The sequence below is a fragment of the Vipera berus genome (genome assembly GCF_964194415.1).
Source record: "Vipera berus genome assembly, chromosome: 8".
Taxonomy (NCBI): Eukaryota; Metazoa; Chordata; class Lepidosauria; order Squamata; family Viperidae; genus Vipera; species Vipera berus.
Genome location: NC_138211.1, coordinates 19805019 through 19828409, shown reverse-complemented (window position 1 = coordinate 19828409; position 23391 = coordinate 19805019). Strand labels below are relative to the sequence as shown.

General features: G+C 44.7%; 1 protein-coding gene across 1 annotated transcript in view; it reads left to right on the top strand.

Annotated features, from left to right (window-relative positions):
• Positions 1–23391, top strand: part of LOC308671332 (disintegrin and metalloproteinase domain-containing protein 9-like) — a 49900-nt gene continuing 26509 nt past the window's right edge. The window contains exons 1-6 of the mRNA XM_081333439.1: positions 1–228; positions 11117–11208; positions 12540–12604; positions 13745–13823; positions 16170–16246; positions 18105–18288. Of these exons, the coding sequence (XP_081189565.1) occupies positions 24–228; positions 11117–11208; positions 12540–12604; positions 13745–13823; positions 16170–16246; positions 18105–18288 (702 nt within the window). The 5' untranslated portion in view covers positions 1–23. The remainder of the gene's footprint in view (positions 229–11116; positions 11209–12539; positions 12605–13744; positions 13824–16169; positions 16247–18104; positions 18289–23391) is intronic.

Here is a 23391-nt window from a genome sequence, read left to right as displayed (position 1 = left end):
AAAGGTCCCTTCCAACTCTTGATATGCTAAGCCAGCCCTCTAAGCCGACTCCTCCCCGGGGGAGGTCCCGGGACGGGCAGGCCCGCCTCGCAGCCTCCATAGCCGGAGCGTCCTGGAGCTCCGCTCCGTCGGCGGGGATGCGGACAGCTGCGGGCGCTCGCGGCTTTGGGCTGCTGCTGCTGCTGCTGCTTTGCCCGGCGGCGCTGAGCTTCCCGGCCGAGCAACCCGGTGAGTCCCCGCGCCCATTCCTGGAGCCGGGAAAGCCCGCGGGGACGGCCCGTCTCTCCCGGCTGGCCGAGCCCGGCGCTGCCACCTTCGGGCAGGTGGGGAGTGATAGCCGGGCCGGGCCGAGCCGAGCCGAGAGGGGGCGGTGGGCTTCCCCGCAGGGCGCCCCGAAGGGCGAGTCAAGCAAGCCGCGGGAAGGGGCAGAGCCCTGGGGAGCCCCCGGGTGCGCGCTCCGCTTCCCGGCTGGGCGGAGGATGCTCTGCCCGGGGATGCCGGGCGGGGGGGGGGGCGGCGGCGGAGGGGGGGAAGGGGAAGAGGCCGGCCGGCCGCGAACGCCTCGCCTCGGCCCGAAGAGCCCCAAATTTGTCTGGGAAGCTCGGCGGAGGCCGCCCCGCTCTCTTCCAGCCCGGCTTTTATTTGGGGGGGGGGGCTGGAGCTTGGGGAGGGGCTGGAGCTGGGGGGGCTGGAGCTGGGGGGGGATGGAGCTTGGGGGGGGCTGGAGCTGGGGGGGCTGGAGCTGGGGGGGGATGGAGCTTGGGGGGGGATGGAGCTGGGGGCGGCTGGAGCTGGGGGCGGCTGGAGCTGGGGGGCTGGAGCTGGGCCTGGAGCTGGGGGGGCTGGAGCTGGGGGGGCTGGAGCTGGGGGGGCTGGAGCTGGAGGGGGCTGGACCTGGGGGGGCTGGACCTGGGGGGCTGGAGCTGGGGGGGGCTGGACCTGGGGGGGCTGGACCTGGGGGGCTGGACCTGGGGGGCTGGACCTGGGGGGGCTGGACCTGGGGGGGCTGGACCTGGGGGGGGCTGGACCTGGGGGGGCTGGACCTGGGGGGGCTGGACCTGGGGGGCTGGAGCTGGGCCTGGAGCTGGGGGGGCTGGAGCTGGGGGGGGGCTGGAGCTGGGGGGGCTGGGGCTGGAGGGGGCTGGGGCTGGAGCTGGGGCTGGGGGGCGGGCGCTCTTCGCTGCCCCCGCCTCGGAACCGCTTCCCCGGCTGCCTTTTGGCCCGGGAGGAGGAGGAGGAGGAGGAGGAGGAGGAGGAGGCGGCTTTGGAGAAGCCCCCTTTGATCTCGCGCCGCGATTGAGCGCGATGGACCGAGGCGGATCTGGGCGTTGAGGCTTCTTCGCTTTTCCTGCTGCGCTCCCGTGTGAACGCCCGTGTGAACGCGGAGCGGGGTCCTCGGGGCACAAAGCGGTCCAGGAGTCTGAAGCAAGGCTGGAGCTGCTGTATTTGCAGGGAATAGATTGACAGGGGCATCTATGTTAAATATAAACAAATCAACCTTTTGAGTAAGTGAAGGGCGTTAGAAAAGGTTTGTGTAGCAAGAACACACACACACACACACACACACACACACACACACACACACACCCTCCCTCTGTGACTGAAAGTGAGAGTCAAAGTCTGCAGGTGCTGGCTGGAGAATTGTGGGGGTTGAAGTCCACACATCTTCAAGCTATTAAAGTCGAGTGGGGAAATGAAAAGGCTTGCCTCCAGAAGGTGTGGGTGTTCCATCACTGGAGGCTTTTGAAGAAGAGATCGGACAACTGTTTGTCTGGAATGGCCTGGGGTCTCCTACTCGAACGGGGGGGGGGGGTTGGACTAGAAGACCTCCAAGGTCCCTTCCAACTCTGCTATTCTGTTAAGCTCCTTCTAGAAAAATCCAATTCCATAAATAGTGGAACAAATTATATGCTGCCAGGGGAGTGAGTGACACACACACACAAAATTAACACTGCCAGAGATCTAAACCGATTTGGGCCTAATTCAATAATTGCTAGGAATACTGTACATTTCCCCATAAACATGAACTGTAATCTTAAGAGCATTGTATGATATCATCTTCCTTTAAAATAAGCAAGCTATAGTTCAAGCATTGCGATGTTGGGCATTTCATGATATTCACACACACAAACAAATAATTTATTGAATAATTGATATACTGGGAAATTGCAACTCTTTAGATATTTTTTGTATTTCTTATTTGCTTATTTGTGTTGTGCTTTTTTTTTATTCTGTAATGTTTTCCAAAAGGTTTAACAAAAATAATTTTAAAAAGACTTTGAAACTAGGTGCCTAAACGACGGAACACAGTGGGCAGAAACACAAGAATGCCATTTTATAAGTTAGGGATTTGGAGATCTTTTTAAACTTTTACGGGCGGTCAAGCTGGGTGAATTTTACAAGCAAAACTTTGCAACATTTTTACATAAGGTTATAATCAGAAACAAGAACATAAATCTAAACTTGTTCCAGTCTTGTAAAGATTGTTCAGGGAGAGTTTTTTAAACGTTTCTCTAAAATGAGCAGAAAAGAGGGACGTGTTTGCTAATCTCTACAAGCCCACACCTGCCCTCTCCCTACAGGAAATAAATCCTATATAGCGTACTATATCCATCCAGGGTAACTGAGAGCGTTTCGGTGCGCCAAGACATCCTTGTTTGTGGTATGAAGTAGCCAAAATCAGCAAGATAGCGTCTGTTGTATCTGCCATCTTGCCTCTTCTGAGAGTTTTTGGGTCAGGTTCAGAGCACTTGTCTGCTTATTTCTATCTCTCCAAAGTAAACTCTGGGCTTTTGGCTATTGGGATAAGGAAAGTTATGCCCTATCTTGAGACACAGTCTTCCTCCTTGGATTTGACAGGTCCTGACCCTTGGATTTGACAGATCCTGACCCTGTTAGCCTCCAGGAAGGTTTGAAGACCAAGTGTGCATGTTCTGAGAGGTGGTTCATCGTGGTAGGCCCTGATTGTGGCTTGTCAGGTCCAGGTCCAAAGATGACACAGGTTCATAAATAGCAGCTAACAGTTTGAGGAACTGATTCATTTGTCCTTTGATGCAGAACTTGGGGTGTGTGTGTGTGATGAAGCAACTTGCTTGTTTCAAATTTCAGCTTTTGCTGAGAACGTAACCTTTACCCTTTTCATCTGCTCAATAGAAAGGAAAGAACAAAAGAGAAGCTCAAAGGGAAAGTAAGTGTGGGCAATGTGCATTTACAACATTTTGGATGTCAGGCAAGGAAAGTAACAAGGTTTCCCCCCCCCCATTTTAGTGCCCACTAAATGTGTTGAAATTCACTCTCTTTCCCAGGCACTCTCTTTCCCAGTGTGACCTGGAGTTACTTATCTGATAGCGATGAGACTGAGGTCATATAGATTTCCACTGCTAAGCAAGTGGAAATGACTTTTGCTCCATTTTACGACCTTCCCCAGTGACTTTGCTTGTTGGATGCTGGCTGAGAAGATTACAAATGGTGATCACGTGATCCCAGGACATGGTCTGAATTTTGTTCCCACGACTGTGGGAAGGCTGCAATAGTTATAAGTGTGAGAAATGGTTTTAAGTCCTTTTTTTCAGTGCTCTTGTATCTTCGAATACTAAATGAATGATTGTAAGTTGAGAACTACCTGTGTAGGAAGCTATTACATTGGGTAGAGTAGCAGAGTTTCTCAAATATCCGTAGATTTAAAGAACTTTCTTCTTTTTCATATGTGTCTGTTGCCCCAAGTAATAGATGAGATTTAAAACGTTCCCATTTCTGGCTGAATGTTGTCCTGTATTCAAAACGTGCAGTTGGACAAAGAGGTGTAAAATAATTTTGTTTGTTGTTGTTAGTTGCGAAGTCATGTCCAACCCATCGCGACCCCATGGACAATGTTCCTCCAGGCCTTCCTGTCTTCTACCATCTTCTGGAGTCCAGTTAAGCTCACGCCTACTGCTTCAGTGACTCCATCCAGCCACCTCATTCTCTGTCGTCCCTTTCTTCTCTTGCCCTCAATCTTTCCTAGCATTAGGCTCTTCTCCAGTGAGTCCTTCCTTCTCATTAGGTGGCCAAAGTATCTGAGTTTCCACTTCAGGATCTGGCCTTCTAAAGAGCAGTCAGGGTTGATCTCCTCTAGGACTGACCAGTTTGATCGCCTTGCAGTCCAAGGGACTCGCAGGAGTCTTCTCCAGCACCAGAGTTCAGAGGCCTGAATTCTTTGGCGCTCGGCCTTTCTTATGGTCCAACTTTCACTGCCATACATTGCAACTGGGAAGACCATAGCCTTGACTATACGCACTTTTGTTGGCAGGGTGATGTCTCTGCTTTTTAGTGTGCTGTCTAGATTTGCCATGGCTTTCCTCCCCAGGAGCAAGCGCCTTTTAATTTCTTGGCTGCAGTCCCCATCTGTGGTCATCTTGGAGCCCAGGAAAATAAAAACTGTCACTACCTCCATTTCTTCCCTGTGTATTTGCCAGGAATTGAGAGGGCTGGATACAACATTGTTTAATGGATGGAGGAACTGCTCGTTTGGTTATGGAAGGCATTCGACATGAATTCGGTGTCTTCAATGTATTTTTGTTCCCAGTATATTTGCTGCATGGGATCGGTCTGTTTCCATTTGTTCCCAGAATTTTCCAAAGAAGACAAAATCTCTCAAAATCGTCACGAGAAGGATGAGACACAGAAAAGAGTTTATTACCAGATGCCAAAGTTCATGGGAAACTATCCAAGCCTGACTTCCTAGAAATGAGATCACAAATCAGATTACCACCTGTTCGATGTGCAGTCTTCCCAAACATCTTTCCCGGGGATAAGAAAGAGGAGGAATTAATGTGGCTTAATGTCAAGATGTTGAGCTGCAAAAGTGTAATCCTTCTCATTTGAGGCTTCAAGCTGTCAGTTTGGTAAGCCGAGTGACCTTTTTTTTGGGCAGTTTTTTGAATCAAGATGATTCTGCAACATTTGCATCAACGTTGTGACAGCTGCGGTGCGCTGAGATTGTGAAAGGGGAGCAAGGCTTCCAAAATAGCCTTCCCCAGTGGTGAGATTCAGCTAGTTCCCACCACTTCAGCAGAACCGGTAGCTAAATTTTTTGTTGCCCAGACCCAGAATGGACTTCTGGAAGCGGCATCCACACACAGGGAACCGGCTGTTCACACATTTGAATCCCACCACTGGCCTTCCCCCCAAGTGGGCTGTCCAAAAGTGGGCAGGATTCTCGGGCCAAAAATGTGGATGTAGCCTCTTATCATCTTTGCTGGAAATCTTATTACACGTAATACAGGTAGTCCTTGACTTACAACACTACATTTAGTGACTGTTCAAAGTTACAACGGCACTGAAAAAAGTGACTAATGACCGTTTTTCATACTTATGACCGTTACGGCATCCCCACGGTCAGGTGATCAAAATTCGGAGGCTTGGCAACTGACTCGTATTTATGACGGTCACAGTGTCCCCAGGCGGGGGCGGTCACATGATCCCCTTTTGCGACCTTCTGACAAAGTCATTGGGGAAGCCAGATTCACTTAACAACCATATTACTATGTTAACAACTGCAGTGATTCACTTAACAACTGTGGCAAGAAAAGTTGTAAAATGGGACAAAGCTCACTTAACAACTGTCTTGCTTAGCGACAGAAATGGTCGTAAGTCGAATTCGATGCACGTCCTTCAGGCAAGAAACTGGAAGGGACTTGCAGTATTTCATTTGAGGTCTCTTCGTTTTGCAGGAAATTGACATTGTTTTACATGGATACTGTTCGCTTTTATGGAAAGCTCAGATGTTTATCTTGTAAAAAGAAAAGGAGGCAGAGGAGGAGAGGACCTGGGGCTTATGGAGCGAAGGAACTGGATGAGGCTGTCGGCAGGCCCAGAGGAAGAGAGAGAGGCTTTTGGAGGAGTTGGTGGCGGTGGCAGCAGCAGCGTGCTCTAGGGGCGAAAAGAAGCAAGGCCTCTTTAAGGAAAAGGTGGAAGAGTCAGGATCAGAAAAAGGAAAGAAGGCGAGGTTGTCGGAATACAAGTGAATTTGAGGGCTAATCCACACGGAGCCCCATTTCCATCTGTCCTGTTTGCCATCGTTCACTCCCTAGAGACTAAAATGGACAATGTGAAATTTGAGCGGGCCCTGAACAAGGAGTATATATCGGAGGCGGTGACCCTTTGAGAGCTGTATGCAACGAAATTTCATTTTGATGTATGCCGATTGGTGTACATTCAAAGTGACAATAAAGTTATCATCATCATCATCATCATCATTATCATTATTGAGAAGAACCGGCTGATTTCACTCGTGCCACTGATCTGCAAATTGATGTTGGCTTGTTTCTACTGATTTATTTCAGTTATTTCTGCCCACTTTTTTCAAGTTCCAAATGGAGCTGATCGGAGATTATTCGGAACATTGTGTTGCTTCTGCTCCTGAAGAACACAAGGCACTGTAATCCCCAGAGGATTAAACTGCATGCATGCTTAAATTTGGATTATAAACCACATTTGACACAAAGTACGGCTTAGTGTGCAGTACACGCAAATATTTGTGGTACATGTTAATATTTGAGGGGTTCGTATAAAGACGAGGGGTCAACTTATTTTCCAAAGCTCCAAAAGACAAGACAAGAAACAATCGATGGAAACTATTCAACGAGAGAAGCAACTTGGAATTAAGGTGAAATTTCTTGACAGTGAGAACAATTAACCAGTGGAACAATTTGTCTTCAGAAGTTGTGGGTGCTCCATCACTGGAGGTTTTTAAGAAGAGACTGGACAGCCACTTGTCTGAAATGATATAGTATAGGGCAGGCCTGGGTAGGCAACCTTGGCTCTTTTATGACTCGTGGACTTCAACTCCCAGAATTCCTGAGCCAGCATGGGAGAAACTTTGGCCCCTTCATGACTTGTGGACTTCAACTTCCAGAATTCCTGAGTCAGCCATGCTGGCTCAGGAATTCTGGAAGTTGAAGTCCACAAGTCATAAAAGAGCCAAGGTTGCCTATCCCTGGATAGGGTCTCCTAATTGAGGAGGGGTTGTACTAGAAGACCTCCAAGGTCCCTTCTAACATCATCATCATCATCATCATCATCATCATTATTATTATTGTTACAGTATCCATGGTTATGTTCTAAAATTGGATTATATTTCCATATTGAAGTGGTATGCTTAGTAAGAGGCATCTGGAGGATGTTTCTGAACATTTTTGTGAAGAGGGATTGTGCTAAATTTCCACGATAATCTGTCCTCACACAAGAGGCACACTGTACTCTCTCAAGGAGACTTCATTTATGCTGCCTCTCAACACAGATAACATGTTCATTTTTAGTGATAATGAATCCCGAATTCCCAGATTTCTTGAAAAACAAAAAGTTGGCCGTTCAAAATAGTTCTAACATCACTTTTTATTTTTTCTGTTGCAGTAATATTTTCTTTTTTCTTGAAGATCTTTCATATTTTGAAGCTAGTTTTCTACCAGCTGAGCATTTTTGAGGGTTACACTTAGTGAGCAATCGTTTCGTTTTGTTCTTGTTTTGTGGCGTGTTGTGAAAAAGCGAAATGGGGACAGCTGTGTAGCCTTTACAAAAAAAAAATCACTATATCGATATATTAGTGAAACTCTCCAATCTGTGCTATAGTTGAGTGAAACAGGGCATCATAAATAATTTTTTGAATTAGCGTACGTATCTCAAATGGGCTAGCTTACACAATATGTCCAAAATCTGGGATCCTCCTCCTCCTCCTCCTCCTCCTCCTCCTCCTCCTCCTCCTCCTCCTCCTCCTCCTCCTCCTGTATCCAGATCAAACTTTAAACTGCCAGAATGAAGCCTCCTTTGTGGCTTTGTCATTGGCAAGAAATAAGTCATTATCAATACATGTTTCTGGTAGTAGCTGACACACCAGCAGATGGGCTGAGCTCTGCATCTCTCCGCATTCACACAGTATGTTGTTATTCGCTAAAAGCCTCCACTTGAGCATGTTGGTTTTACATTTATTGACTCCAACTCTCAGTTTATTCAGGGCCCTCCAGGCAGTATATGGGAGGTCAGATCCTTCAGCCAGATCCTCGTTTAATGTTATTCCTTGCTCGCTGCTCTCTTTCCTCCATCTTTTCATTCGATTTTGTTCTTGTGAACAAAAATGACGCTTGTGAGATTGAAATTTGGCAAATTTGTGGTCAGTTCAAGAGTGCCCCATTGCCACACCGTCGTCTGGAGGCCAAGTAGACCAGTCCCACCATCAGCTGCTGGAGGGTGGTCTAGTTGTGGTCAAGCCAGCAGGAAGTGAGGTGCTCTGACTGCTTCTCTGTTTAGGTAAGGAAATATCTCTGAAAGGATGACATGGTTCATGGGTTGCCTAGTTCGTTCCTAATTCCAGCCTCTGTGTACAGTAGATCCCATCCAGGTGTTAAAAATGGTGCTCATTAGCTTCCGTTTTTCATACTGTAGATGCAAAGTGCCCAGATCTGTTTATTTCACATTTCCTTTTCTAGGCTTCTGATCCTAGCAACCAGCATGCCTTGGGGTAGGCAGCCTCGGCTCTTTTATGACTCATGGACTTCAACTCCCAGAATTCCTGAGTCATCAGGAATTCTGGGAGTTGAAGTCCATGAGTCATAAAAGAGCCGAGGTTGCCTAGTCCATAAAAACTTCTCATTCAGAAAGTAATCCTTGAAGGAATCTTGCTGGCTATTGTCTCAATAAGACCTTTCTAATGCGGGAAGCCCTTGATTTATGGTTGTGCAGGTGGTCCTCGAATTACAACAGTCCGTTCAGTGGCCGTTCAAAGTTACAACGGCACTGAAAAAAGTGACTTATGACTGTGTTCACACTTACGACCGTTGCAGCATCCCTCCCTGTGGCCACCTGATCAGCTTGGCAGCTGATTCATATTTATGACGGCTGCAGTGTCCTGGGGTTATGTGATCAGCTTTTTCGACCTTCTGACAAGGAAAGTCAAGGGAAAATCCAGATCCACATCACAACTGTGTTACTCATTTAACCGCTGCAGTGATTCACTTAACAACTGTGGCAAGAAAGGTTATAAAATGGGAGCAAACTCACTTCAGAAATGTCTCACATAGCATAAATTTTGGGCTCAATTGTGATTGTAGGTCGACGACCACCTGTAATTAAGCCTGGCGATTACATTGGTAAGTCATGACTGTTAGGTGTAAGCAACGAGATCCACATGTGTAAGGTTTAAGCCATTTAATTCAATATAATCTGGCCATAATACAGGAATTTCCCCAGACAGCCAGCCTTTGCCCGGGTACAGATAAATAAGGCTCTTTGGAGCTTTAGGCCAGGGGTGTCAAACTGCTGGCCCACAGGCCAGATGCATTATAGCAAAATCGTGCCCACCCCATTGCCGGCAATGGCAAAAAAGTCACGATACGTTGTGACACATCATGTGATGTTGCGAGTTTGACACCCCTGCTTTAGGCAGAGTCAGTTCTGGATCTCTTGCAGACACAAGGATTTGAGGCTACTTCTGCGCTTGAGGCCTCCCCCCGCTTCTTGGCTGGCTGCTCCCCAACATGACAGTTGTAAGGTGTGGCATCCTGTGACTGACCCAATTTTATGAGCTGCTTTTGCAGTGGTCATTAAATAAATGCTGCAGTTGTTCTCTATGGGTAATTTTTTTTGGCCAGAAGCTGGAACTAAATGCCATTCCTGTAACTGTGGAATGTTGCAAAGGGGCATAAATGTGGTGTTAACATCCAGCTTGAGAATCCAAATAAAACTCCAGGTACATTCCGTTTCCGAAAAGCTTATTATTTTTTGAATACACTGCAAGGATTATGTCAAAGTAAAACTAACTCTGAGGTTCCAACACCAATTCATAAACTTAAACAATAATTTTCCCAACCAAACCCCCAATATCTTACGTAACCCGTATCAACAAGTTCACTTTGTTATGGGAACCGTCTGCTTCAAATCCACACCTGTTCTGGTGTCCTTGACAAGGCTTCAGACTCCCACGATCTTCAGCTGAATTGAAGTAGTTTTGTTTCTTTTTCTTACCCACTTGAAAGTAACACCTCCCCCCCTTAATCTAAAGGCAAGTTGAAACACAGAGGCACGTAGCTTCCAAAGTTTCATCCTTGACATGTGGACTGGTTGCCGATCGCCATAATGCACTTCTGTGCCTGCAGGGAGTGGTTCAACCATTAGAACTTCACAACCTGGTCATAAATTCCATTTGGGTGACCCGTTGTAACTTCAACCAGTTGCTAAATCGGGTTTAGGACAATGTACCATGGCCAACTCGCCGTGGGACAACTTTCTATAGGACGCTTCAATGTTGTACTGATTGTTTCATTCAGTGACTTTTATTGTTGATGATCATGTTTTTGTCAAAATTATTGTAACTTTTGTACACGTGGATTGATGTTCTTTATTTTATCATAATTGGCCATGGTTCTGTTGACATTAATTTAACTTTTGTATTTGTCGAATTGTCCTGGGACGAGTTGACCTATTCAATGTTAAACCAGGGTCTGGAGACTAAACCATATGATGAACGCTTGAGGAAACTGGATATATCTAGTCCAGGGGCAGGCAAGCTTGGCTCTTTTATGACTCGTGGACTTCAATTCCCAGAATTCCTGAGCCAGCATGGCTCAGCTTGGAAACTCTCCCTTTCCCCTCAGCATGGCTGGCTCAGGAATTCTGGGAGTTGAAGTTCATGAGTCATAAAAGAGCCAAGGTTGCCTACCCCTGGTCTAGTCTAACGAAGAGAAGGACTAGGGGTGACATGATAGCAGTTTTCCAGGACTTGAGGGGCTGTCACGAAGAAAAGGGGGTTGACTTATTTTCCAAAGCACCAGAAGACAAGAAGTAAAGGATGGAAGTTCATTAGCAATCCAACCTAGAACTAAGGAGAAATTTCCTGACAGAGAGAACAATTAATCAATGGAAAGGCTTGCCTCCAGAAGTTGTGGGTGCTCCATCACTGAACGTTTTCAAGAAGAGACTGACAAACATTTGTCCAGGATGCTATAGGAGGTTGGACTAGAGGACCACCAAGGTCTCGTCCAACCCTATTATTCTATCTTCTGTTTATCTCGCAAGCTCTGATCTTCTGGTGATTTAAAAGCCAGAGCATTCGCTTTACAAGCTAACATGTCCTCTTCTGTTACAGGTTTTCAGCCACTTTCGCATCTGTCTGCCTACAAAATTACTGTCCCCAAGAGGATAGAACAAGAACAGCAAGAAGCCCAGGCACACAATATGGTATTTAAGCATGAGGGAACTTCTGTAACTAAATTAAGGAATTAATGGGAGTGTTGTGGGAGTGTATTTGGAAGCCACCACAAATACTTGACAAATACTGTACTCTCTGTGTTGCGCTTTTCAAGGGGTTATAGGGAATAAGCAGGTATAATAAGGCAGAGCAGAGGGAATGTTTGCCAATGGCCTTTTTGTGTTAGAAGTGAAGGTTGTATAAGGATGTTGGGGGCTTCTTACAAACTTGTAGGAAAGCCTTAGGGACACCACAAACTGGCTGTGCCAAACTCTTACAATAATCTTCACAGCAATTTTTCTCAACCTTGGCAGCTTGAAGATGTGTGGACTTCAACTCCCAGAATGCCCCAGCCAGCCCTGCTGGCTAGGGAATTCTGGGAATTGAAATCCACACATCTTCAAGTTGACAAGGTTGAGAAACAGTACTCCACTGTCTGGAATGTAGTTCTCTCAGCTAGATCTTTGGTTCTTGGGGATGATGGAAATGGTTGTCAGAATTGGGAAGGCGAGTCTTGTCATCCTGAAAATAGGCCCAGAAACCTATCTCTTGGGGAAGAGGAGAACAGCAGAGAATAATCTTCTGGAGCCTCAAGTTTTGCTGTGCAAAATTCAAGTCTGATCAAGTGATTTTTGGCTCCTGCAGCAAATAAATTCCACAAATGTCTTCCCTGGCAGTTAAGAAAAAATGCAGTCGGTCTCAGTTATCCTCAGCAATTCCTAGTGTTTGCAATAGTGGCGAACATCTATAGCTCGGGTGTAGGATGAGGGCGCAGGCTTGTTCTCCGAGCTTGTGGTTTGGTTTCTGAAGATTTCGTTGCCAGGCTAGGTAACATCTTCCCTTAAACACCCCTGAAGATGTTACCTAGCCCGATAACAAAACATTCAAAACCAAACCACAAGCTTGGACAGGGGCAGGCAACTTTGGCTCTTTTATGACTCGTGGACTTCAACTCCCAGAATTCCTGCGCCAGCATGGCTCAGCTTGGAAACCTCTCCCTTTCCCCTCAGGGTGGCTGGCTCAGGAATTCTGGGAGTTGAAGTCCATTAGTCATAAAAGAGCCAAGGTTGCCTACCCCTGCCCTATAGTGTCATTTTGAGGATAGAAGTTGAAACAGTTTATGCCCAGGATGTGAGGGGTCTTCTGAATAATGATGTATAAAATACTACCCCCAAGAATATATATATATAAGAGACACAGAAGATATGAAATATTTATTAAATATTGCTGCTTGACTCCCACTGTTCATTTGTTTGAGACTGGGTCACTAAGTATGATTGAAACACCAGCTAATCTTGCTTTCTCCCTCCCATGTTTTCAGGACGGGTTGTCGTTCAGTATTGTAATTGAAGGAAAATCGTATATAATTCATCTAAAAAGGAACAAGTAAGTGATGGCTGAGGAATTCTGGGAGTTGAAGTCCACAAGTCATAAAAGGGGCAAGTTTGAAGACCCTTGGTCTATGTTATGTTCTAAGAAGCCATTCAGGGTCATCACCCCATCATCCCTCCAAACACTGCACGTGTAACCTGATCGGATTTCCCTGTCTGTCACTTTGACTTCTCCTCCAAAATCTTGCCAGAGTTTGTTGGTTTGATTGCTGAGATAGCAATGCTGACTTACCTTTGGCAATGAAAGCAGGTTTCTTAGGCAGATGCTTGGCTTCATTGCTTGTGCTGTCATAGCACAGTTGTGTTTGGCCAGGTTTAACACCAACATTGTAGGTGGGTATTGGAAACTTATTTCAATGAAATGTGTCCATTTATTTATTAAATGTATAGGCCAACCACCACATCCAGAGGCGACTCTAGGCAGCTTAAAAGCAAAAGTATGAAACACTGGTCATTGGTCAATTTGGGGCACCAGGGACCAGTCCCATGGAGAGATTTTCCCGTGGACTGGAGGGGCAGTGGTTTCGTGCGCTGTTTGCATCCCGCAGATGCGGCTTCGCTTATTTGTGTGGACTGCTTTCTGGCATATCGTGGCCCGGTACCGGTCCACAGACTGGGGGTTGGGGACCCCTGATATAAGACATTAAAATAGAAATGTTACTTTAAATATTTTAAAATATAAAAATTTTAAATGAATCTATTGACATGCCATCCAAATGCAGCTTTTCCCCCCCTGTTCCTAAGCTTTGCTTGCCCCCCCTCCCCCTCAATCCTTCTCCCATAGTGCTCTTCATGTAAAAGTTACAGGGGGTAGAAAAAGCCAAAGGTTTATCAGGGGTGGGCAACCTTGGCTCCTTAATGACTTGTGGACTTCAACTCCCAGAATTCCTGAGCCAGCATGACTGGCTTAGGAATTCTGGGAGTTGAAGTCCACAAGTCATTAAAGAGCCAAGGTTGCCTACCCCTGGTTTAGTTGGAAAGGAAGGCCTTCCTTTGTTCCCTCATGCCTGTGGCTGAGGTTTGCTCAGCTGGTATCCTTTGAATCAGGTTTCTCTTACTTTGATTTTTTTAAAAAGCATTTTATGTTTGGCATTCATGTGTCGCCTCCCCCCCCCCTCCACTTCCATCCTTTTAGTGATCTGGTGTCTGAAAACTTCACAATTTACACCTACAGTAAAAGTGGAGATCTGCAAAGAGAAACTCCAGATCTTCAGGTATGTTTTATTTTTCTCTGAGGGTTGATAAGAATTAAAAAAAATGTTTCAAAGGATTTGCTCTGGCTGAGGAGGGTCTTGCAAGCCTTTAGTGATGAGGTCAGAGGAAGGTTGGGGGGGCTTTCTTTGTAGCCCCCCTTTCGGTCTGTGGAGAGAGGCGTTGAGTGTGTGCGCATATGTGTGCAAAGAGAGAGATTTTGCTTCTTCTCCTGCTTCTCTTTCAGTTTGTGAAGAGAGACTTAGGGAATGCTTTAGTAGAGAATACAGAAGAAATACAGGGGGAAGATTTTGATATTCCTGCATTTATTTAAGGGTGCACTGGAATACCGCAGTGTCAAAGAAGGTCATAAAATTGGACATGTCTCACTTAACAACCGTCTTGCTTAGTAATTCAGAAATTCTGGTGCCAATTGTGGTCGTGAGTTGACTTACCTGTCCAGCCAAAACCTTGGTAGGCCAGGACAAAGAAGAAGTGGGCAGGGAAGAATGGGAGTAAACCTCAATGTTGATTTAACGAATTGGAGTTTCAGATTAATTCAATGCATTCAATCCAGGTATTATGATTTTTGTTCTTTATATGTAATAAATTCCCCTTTTTGATCACCCTAGCAACAACACTGCCAATTCCTGGCACTGTTCCAGGAACCTCACCCAAGACTTGTGTAGGTTGGAGCAAATTCCACAATTATAATTCATCTGCTGGCAAATGATTAAATGGACGGAGTTAAATGGGTTGATATCTCAGGAGCTAGCAGGCAACGTGTGTGTTTTTTTTGTTTTTCTCTAACTTTTTGTCCTTTGGTGCTACACAGCAGGCTGTGGGACACCTGGTGCGTGGAGACTGTGACTCAATCATGTTCAGGCTTTTATTTATTTATTTTTAAAGATATTCATTATTTTTTTACAGTAACAGTCTTTAGTGCTTCGTGAACAGTGTGTTGTCTGGGTTCATATATTTTAAACAATGATAATTAATTTTTACAATTAATCAATATGCTGGTTGGTAATATATTTCTTGATCCTTTCTTCTTCCAGTAATATTCTCCTTTTGTCTACATTAAACAAATATAATTTTTAATATTTTCAGTATATACCAAGTTGAATATAAACCTTTTTTAGTATTTATGCATATAATAATAACATCAACATACAACATGTTTTTAATCAGCTTGTGTTTCCATTGTATTTATAAAAGTCATCTTATTAAGTCATTATATGTCCTGTTTTCAGGATTCTTATTAAAGCTTAGTTTCCCCTCAGTATTTAGACCACTCCTTACCAGTCATAATTTTCTCAAAATTCATTACCTTTAAATATCCAAACTTCATTTAAAGAGACCCTCTCAATGTTTTAAAATTTCATATATTCTAAAAGTATTATACTACTTATATATCTTATTCCTCTTACTATAGGGCCCCTTTACAAGTTTTATCTATCTAAAAAAAAAGAAAGAAAGAATACATATTCAGGCTTTTAACAGTGCCAGGCTGACCAGCTGGCTAGGAAAGTCATAATTTTCCTGCAAACTCCATCTCTGCAGTCTGTAAAGCATGTTTGGAGCATAGCAGGAACGTGAACCCAGCAAGTGATAGTCAAGCTCTCAGCAGCTTAGCAAAATTGCCAATGAGGTCCGGAGCACCATGGATATGGTCTTGAGGGGAACCATTACAACAGAGGTGGGGAACTGTGGCCCCTTGATGACTTGTGAACCAACTCCCAGAATTCTTGAGCCAGCCATGCTCAGGGCCATCATTCCCCACCCTTGCATTGCAGAAAAAAACCCAGACCTCAATTAACAGAAGAACAGAGTTGGAAGGGACCTTGGAGGTCTTCTAGGCCAATCCCCTGCTGGAGCAGGTGACCTATACCATTTCAGACAAATGGCTGTCCAGTCTCTTCAGAGATGGAGCACCCTCAACTTCTGGAGGCAAATTGTCCGACTGATTAATTGTCCTCAGTATCAGGAAATTCCTCCTTAGTTCTAGGCTTCTCTCCTTGATTAGTTTCCATCCGTTGCTTCTTGTCCTGCCTTCAGGTGTTTTGGAGAATAGCTTGACTCCCTCTTCTTTGTGGCAACCCCTGAGATATTGGAAGACTGCTATCACGTCACCCCTGGTCCTTTTCCTCACCATACTAGGGACATACCTTGGAGCACGGCTGGCTCAGGACTTCTGGGAGTTGAAGTCCCCAAGTCATAAAAGGGCCGTAGTTCTCCCCCACCCCCCGCCTTAACAGCTTCTGAATGTTCCTTCAGGGCCATCACCAAGAGCTCTTTATATCAGGGTTAAAGTGCTGATGTGGCCTTCTGCTCAGTTGTTTTTTTTTTAAATTTCTTCCTCCATTTAGAATCACTGCCACTACCAGGGATATGTGGAAGGAGTCTCAGATTCTACAGTCGCCCTCAGCACCTGCTTTGGGCTCAGGTAACTGGTCATCTTTTGTCCTTGTTCAATAGGGGAGAAGCTGACAAGCATCGGTCCAGAAGTGAGTTACCACTTTGAGGGCGGCGGGGGGGGGGGGTGTTTTAAAAAATCCCCTTTTAATCTTAGTTGAGGAGCTTGGCACCTGTTCCTGGTTTTTTTGACTTTCATACTTTGGGTCTGGATTAGGGGTAGATAGATAGTCAGGCCCAGAGCAGAGTTGAGCACCTATGAGGTATTGCTGAATGTGTCAGAAGCTGGTTTAGGTTCTAGAATGGAAAGTAACTGAGATCTCTGGATGAAACCTTGTTCTCAGGCTTCTTTCATCTCAGCCACAATTGAATAATTGAGGCAGGGGTGTTTGACTGATAGCCTGTGTGGCACTAGTGCAGGGGTAGGCAACCTTGGCTCTTTTATGACTCGTGGACTTCAACTCCCAGAATTCCTGAGCCAGCATAGCTGGCTCAGGAATTCTGGGAGTTGAAGTCCACGAGTCATAAAAAGTTGCCTACCCCTGCACCAGTGCAACCTGAAACTTTGAGTAAGCCTGTAAAACGTAACTTTAAATGAAAAATATAGGGGAATTGGAATTGTCTGCTTTTGTCAGGTTCAGGAAACCAGGAGCCAGGACAGAGTTCAAAAGCACCAGGAGTTTATTCCACGCAACCTAAACACAAGCCTCTGATCTACTAATGGTCAATGCCAATAGGTGCCCGATAACAGTCAATGGATCTCAAGGGGGGCTGCACATACGTCTCTCATAGGGGTGGAGTGACTCCAAACTGATGAAATGTTTGACCCCACCCCCACCCTCGGGGCTCAGCCTGGTTGTCTCTTACAGCTTTCATCACAAGAAAGCACTATTGTAATATTGGAACCCACATAGAAAAGGCAGGAGGTTGGCACTGTGACATCAGTGTGTCTCCCCTTGGTGTACACACCCACACTGGACATCCCTGAGAAATGGCTTTTTTGAAATTAAAAAAGGTCCTCCTCTCTCTCTCTCCCCTCCTCTCTCCTTTCCCCCTCCCTTTTCCTCATCTTCCTTCCTTTCCCCTCCCCTTTCCTCTTCCTTCCTCTCCCCTTTCCTCCTCTCTCCTCCTTTCCCCTCCCCTCCCCTTTCATCTCATTCCCTTCCCTCCTCCCCTTTCCTCCCCTCCTTCCTTCCCCTCCCCTCCTCTCTCCTCAGGTATGAAAACAAAATCTTACTTGGATCCAGTGATAGCTCAGAGCATGAGTTTAGTTCTCGTACCCTTATAATGAAGGGACGCGGTGGCTCAGTGGGTTAGGACGCTGAGCTTGTCGATCAGAAGGTCGGCAGTTTGGCGGGTCGAATCCCGAGTGCCGCGTAACAGAGTGAGCGCCTGTTACTCGTCCCAGCTCCTGCCAACCTAGCAGTTCGAAAGCACGTAAAAATGCAAGTAGAAAAATAGGGACCATTACGGTGGGACGGTAACGGCGTTCCGTGCGCCTTTGGCGTCTAGTCATGCCGGCCACATGACCACGGAGAGGTCCTCAGACAAGCGCTGGCTCTTCGGCTTTCAAACGGAGATGAGCATCGGCCCCTAGAGTTGGAAACGACTAGCATGCATGTGCGGGGGAACCTTTACCTTTACCTTTTACCCTTATAACAAGAACCTGGTTGGTGAAGATTTTATGTATGCCTGTGGGTGTGTGTACATATGACGAAAAAGTGTTTCCTGGCTGTCCTGGCATAGTCCCAAATGCCTCTAATTTCAGTATATTTGAGTCTTAATTTCTGTGTTTTTTAACTACTAACTATGATGTTCCCTAGCTTCTTTGAGATTCACCCCTATCGTTTGGAAAATTCGGCTGATGTCTAAGTTACTGTCATTGCCAGGGGCTTGGTGCAGATGAAGGACATCGCCTATGGCATTGAGCCTATAAACTCAACTTCTCACCACATTGTTTACCGGATGAAAGATGTGAAGAAACTTCCCAGGAGCTGCGGCGTCTCTCATCTCCATGGAAAGCGGGAAACTGCAGATGCTCAGAACCACTCAGATGTTTCTCTAATGGAGAGAGTAGGTGCCCTTTGGAAAGCTTTCATTGTTTACAATTTGCTATTTGCAGCAATGGCTGCCATTTTTTTAAAATTCCCCTTTGTTAAATTTAAGTGAAAAAGAAAAATAGATTAGACCTTCTGTATAAGAAAATAATATCTTGAAAGCACCTTGCACAATATGCATGTTAGGCATGAAAGCCATCTGGGTGATTTTGGACTACAGATGTCAAGCTCTCTAAGCTTGCTTGTTTTCTTGCAGACTTTTCAGCAAGGATCCCACAGTTCTTTTCCTTCCTCCTCCTCCTCCTCCTCCTCCTCCTCCTCCTCCTCCTCCTCCTCAACCCCACTCCCTTCTAGCACTGAAGATGTTACCTAGTTGGGGGTCATGTAACATCTGCCAAGAAACAACCAAGTTCAGAGAGCAACAAGGACCCCTCATTTCAACCCTGAGATACAAATATTCTCCTTTATTGATATAGATGTCAAGTGCCAGGGAAATTAGGAGATTCATGTGGGTCAAATGAGTATAAAGATTTATTGCTTATGCTTAAGCTCTCTACAAGAATCTGACCAACTAACGGCCCAGGGAGAAAAGAGAGGCATTCAAGGTGGGCTGGACTTAGATCTCTTGCGGGCATGCAGGGATTTGAGACTTATGACGTGTTTGTCCCCTCCCTCAGGCTCAGCCTGGTCATCTCCTACATCAGATTATGCTTGATATTCGACTGTAATGGAGTCTGACCATTACAATCATATGTTATTATTATTATTATTAATTTTATTTGTATACCGCCCTTCTCCCGAAGGACTCAGGGCGGTGAACAGGGCAAACATATAAAAATACAAAGATACAAAAGTTAAAAAAGAATTAAACACAATGCCCAAGGTAAAACAATAAATAGATATATTAAAAACAACAATAAAATCCCAACCCATCCCCCATCAGGCCAGGCCGGCTTGTGAGGGTTGTAAAGTGGTTCGCCCACGTGACTGATCTGATTTTATGAGCTCTTTTGCGGTGGTTGTTAAGCAAAACCCATTGCTTGTGATGGGGCCTTTTCTGCCAAAAACCGGAAGTAAAGGCCAGGTTTTGGCAAAAAATAAATTGCAGTCACTTGACCACAAGATGTTGCCTATGGCTGTCAATGCAGGCTGGTTGCCAAGCGCCCAAAATGGGGTCATGTGACCATCGGAACTTCGGAACCTGGTCATAAGGACCTTTTGGGCGTCCGTTGTAATTTTGAACAGTTGCTAAGTAAACAGCCATAAATTGAGGCCTACCTATAGTCACTGTCTCTCAGCCCAATCTACCCCACAGGTTCGTTGTGGGGAAAATTCGAGGGGGAAGGAGTATTAGGTACGTTCACTGTCTTGAGGTACTTATAAAGTTATAAAGGTGGGATTGTTAGGCATATGGTGCTAGCCTACAATGTTGGGTTGAAAATATATTAACCATAATGCTATGGCTTTAAGTTGTTAATTGGCCAATGGGTGTGTAAGTGTTCTCATGGCCATAAGAGGAAGCTAGGAACGTAGCTTCTCTCTCTCTCTGAATTCACTGATCTCTACTATTACTGTTTTTGCTCTGCTGTTGGTTTACTACTGTTGTAAACCTGAACTGTGTATTGACCTCTGGACCGGTAAGAAGACTTTGTATTTTGGATTGCTACTTGGACTGTTTATTTTTGACTGTGCATTTTTGTTTTTACACCACCTCAAAGTAAAATACTTTTTGCTTTTAGAACTCAGTGTATTTCTGTGTGTGATTTTTACTGCTCTCAGTACCCTTCCTTGTCTGTGCAAACTCTTTGGTAGCACAAGGAGACCTCTGCACAATAAATTCCTCAACACTGGTTATGGGCCCAGACCTGTACTGAGAGTTAGTACACACAGTATTCCTAGCTGAGTTTGTATTTGGTGTAAAATGGCACAAGAACTGTTGTCAGGCATCTCCTGGATAACCCGGTTGGATGGGACAAACTATGTTTCCTGGTCCACAAAATGCTGCTTGCTTTTGCGCAAGGAAGGACTATGGGCTGTTGTAAATAACCCACTAGATACTACTGCTTGGGATCCAGATGACGAAGAGGATGCAAAGAAGTTAGACAACTTTAAACGTAGCAACGAGAAAGCTCTTTGCATTATTGGACTAACACTGAATGACCAGCAGCTTGTCCATATTCGTGGTGAGGAGTCTGCTGCTAGGTGTTGGGATGTTTTGCGAAGGCTTTATGTTCGTGACAGTGTGGGTGCACATATACACCTTACACGTAAGCTGTTTAGGGCTCGTCTGCAGAAGAATGGAGATATGCTGACCCATTTAAATTACATGAAGGCAACTTTTCAAGAGCTTCATGAAAAGGAGCTGATTTTTTCAGAGTTGCATCAGGTCTACATTATTCTGTCATCTTTGGATGAGAGTTATGATGGATATGTTTCTTCTTTGGAAGTCCTGACCAGAGAGGAACTGACATTGACTAACATTACTGGGAGACTGCTGGAAGAGTCCAGAAGGAGGCGTGACAGAGACCAGCTGAGAGAGACACAGCCACGAGAGGAGCAGCAATTTACCACTGCTTACAACGTCAAGAAATGTTATTCTTGTGGGGCTAGAGGGCATATAGCCAAATTCTGTAGAAAGGGTAAAAAACAGAATGTGAATAGCAGTGGGAAGGCTAAGAAGGGCATTGGTTTGGCTATTTCTGGTGAATCAACATCCAGAAATAATGAATTGTGGGTTGTTGATAGTGGGGCTTCACAATGCATTACTAAAGTGAAAAAGAGGTTTGTTAATATGAAAAACAGCAACCAATATGTTTCACTGGCCAACGGTTGGAGGATGAAGGCCTCTGGTGAAGGTAATTCCTATTGTCCATGCATTGATGAACAGTTACCTATGTTATATATACCTAAACTAAGATTCAACCTGTTATCTGTAAGGGAATTGGTTAAGGTTGGGTTTGTGGTAACATTCAGAGGGGAGCAATGCACTATTGAGAGGAATGGAACCTGTGTAACTGCAAATTTGAAAAATGGTTTATTCGTTCTCACAAGTAACCAGGTTAGTACAGTTAAAGCTAACTCAATATGTGAGAACAAGAAGCCACATGATGAATGTATACATTTATTGCATAGGCGGTTAGGGCATGTGAACTTTAACTCACTACGTAAAACAGTTGAGTTAGTAGAAGGAATTAAACTGAAGCCATGTAGTAAGTATTTGAATTGCAATGCCTGTAAGCAGGAAAAGAGTAAGGCAACTCCTGCAAACAGGATAAACAGCTTCAAAACAACTGTACCTTTGGAAGTTGTGTTTGCTGATTTAATTGGACCCATGAAACCAAGTTTAGGAGGGTCATGCTATATGTTAAGTATATTGGACCACTACTCTAGATATGGTTTTTGTTATCTGCTTAAGTCAAAGGCAGACACTTTCCAACAATTTGCAAACTGGCTGAAGTTCGTGGAGAGAAAAACAAAGAGAAAGGTTCAGTGCATAATTACTGATAATGGTACTGAATTTACAAATAAGCGTTTTGTTGATATGCTAGAATCAGCTGGCATTGAGCATAAACATTCAGCCCCTTATAGGCCTCAACATAATGCTTTTGTTGAGAGACGTGGGCAAACGTTACAAGCCATGATGAGAACTATGTTAAGAGATTCTGGCTTAACAGATAGACTGTGGGGGGAGGCAGCAAAATGTGCAAACCATGTTCTGAATTTAGTTGTTAATACTTCTACTGGTAAAATACCATATACAATATGGCATGGTAGAAGACCAAACCTTGATTACCTGCACACGTTTGGCACCCCAGCTTGGGTCCACATTCCTGCACAACTCAGGAGTAAAGGCCAACATAGGGCTAGGCAATTATACTTTGTAGGTTATGAAGCTAACCATAGATCCTATCGTTTCTGGGAACGAGGCACAACTAATGTATATAACAGTGCGAGTGCAAAATTCCTTGAGCACGTTGGTTGGGATAGGTTAGAGCAAGTAACTGTTAATACTGATCCTCTAGTGTTTGAGGACTCCTCTGATAACGTAACTAGTAATGATAATGCATCTCCTGTAAATATAAAAGATGAAGAGGAGATAGGGGAGATAATAGATGAATCAGAGGAAGGAAAGGAGTCAGAAACTCAAAGCCCTGTAATTCCTTGGCATTCAACGCGCATCAGACATCCACCTGATCGCTATGAAGCCAGTGTAATATGTCAAGTTAGTTCAGTACCTTCTAACTATGATGAGATCAGGATGTATCCTGAAAAGGAACAGGCATCATGGAAAGCTGCAATGAACAGGGAGTTGAAGTCTTTGCAGAATCTTAAGGTTTATCAGAAAGCAAAACTGCCACCTGGTGAGCAAGCTATAGGTTGTAAATGGATATATAAGATAAAGAAGGGAGTAGATGGAACTATAACCCATAAGGCACGTTTGGTTGCACAAGGTTTTGCCCAAACTACTGAGGATTATGACGAAGTGTTTGCACCCAGTCTAAGGGCAACTACTTTAAGAGCAGCTTTAGTATGGGCGGCTAAAAACCAATATATGGTTAATCATGTAGATGTTGAAACTGCATATCTACATGCTCCATTGCAACATACTATTTATTTAAGAATACCACCAGGATTGACCAATGATAGAGACCATGATTGTTGGGAATTAAAGAAAAGCCTCTATGGATTGAAACAATCAGGCTATGAGTGGAACAAATGTATAGTTAATGAGTTAAGTGCATTAGGTTTTGTAGCCAGTAATGCTGATCCTTGTTTGTTTAGAAGAGAACACAACGGAGCATTATCTTTTCTCTTATTATTCACAGATGATATTGCAATAATAACAAAAACTGATTTAGAAGCACAAACTATCATTTCAAGATTGCAAAATAAATTCACAATTAGAAATCTTGGAGAAATTAGCCACTATTTGGGGTTAGATATTGTGAAAACAAATAGGGGTTTTAAGGTGTCACAAGCCAGTAAAATATCTCAGTTATTAAAGAGATACAACATGGAAATGTGTAAACCAGCAAAAACTCCGATGGCTATGGATTTTAAGGACACTAATGTTGAGAGTCCTGTATTTGATAAGACTATGTACCAATCTTTGATAGGA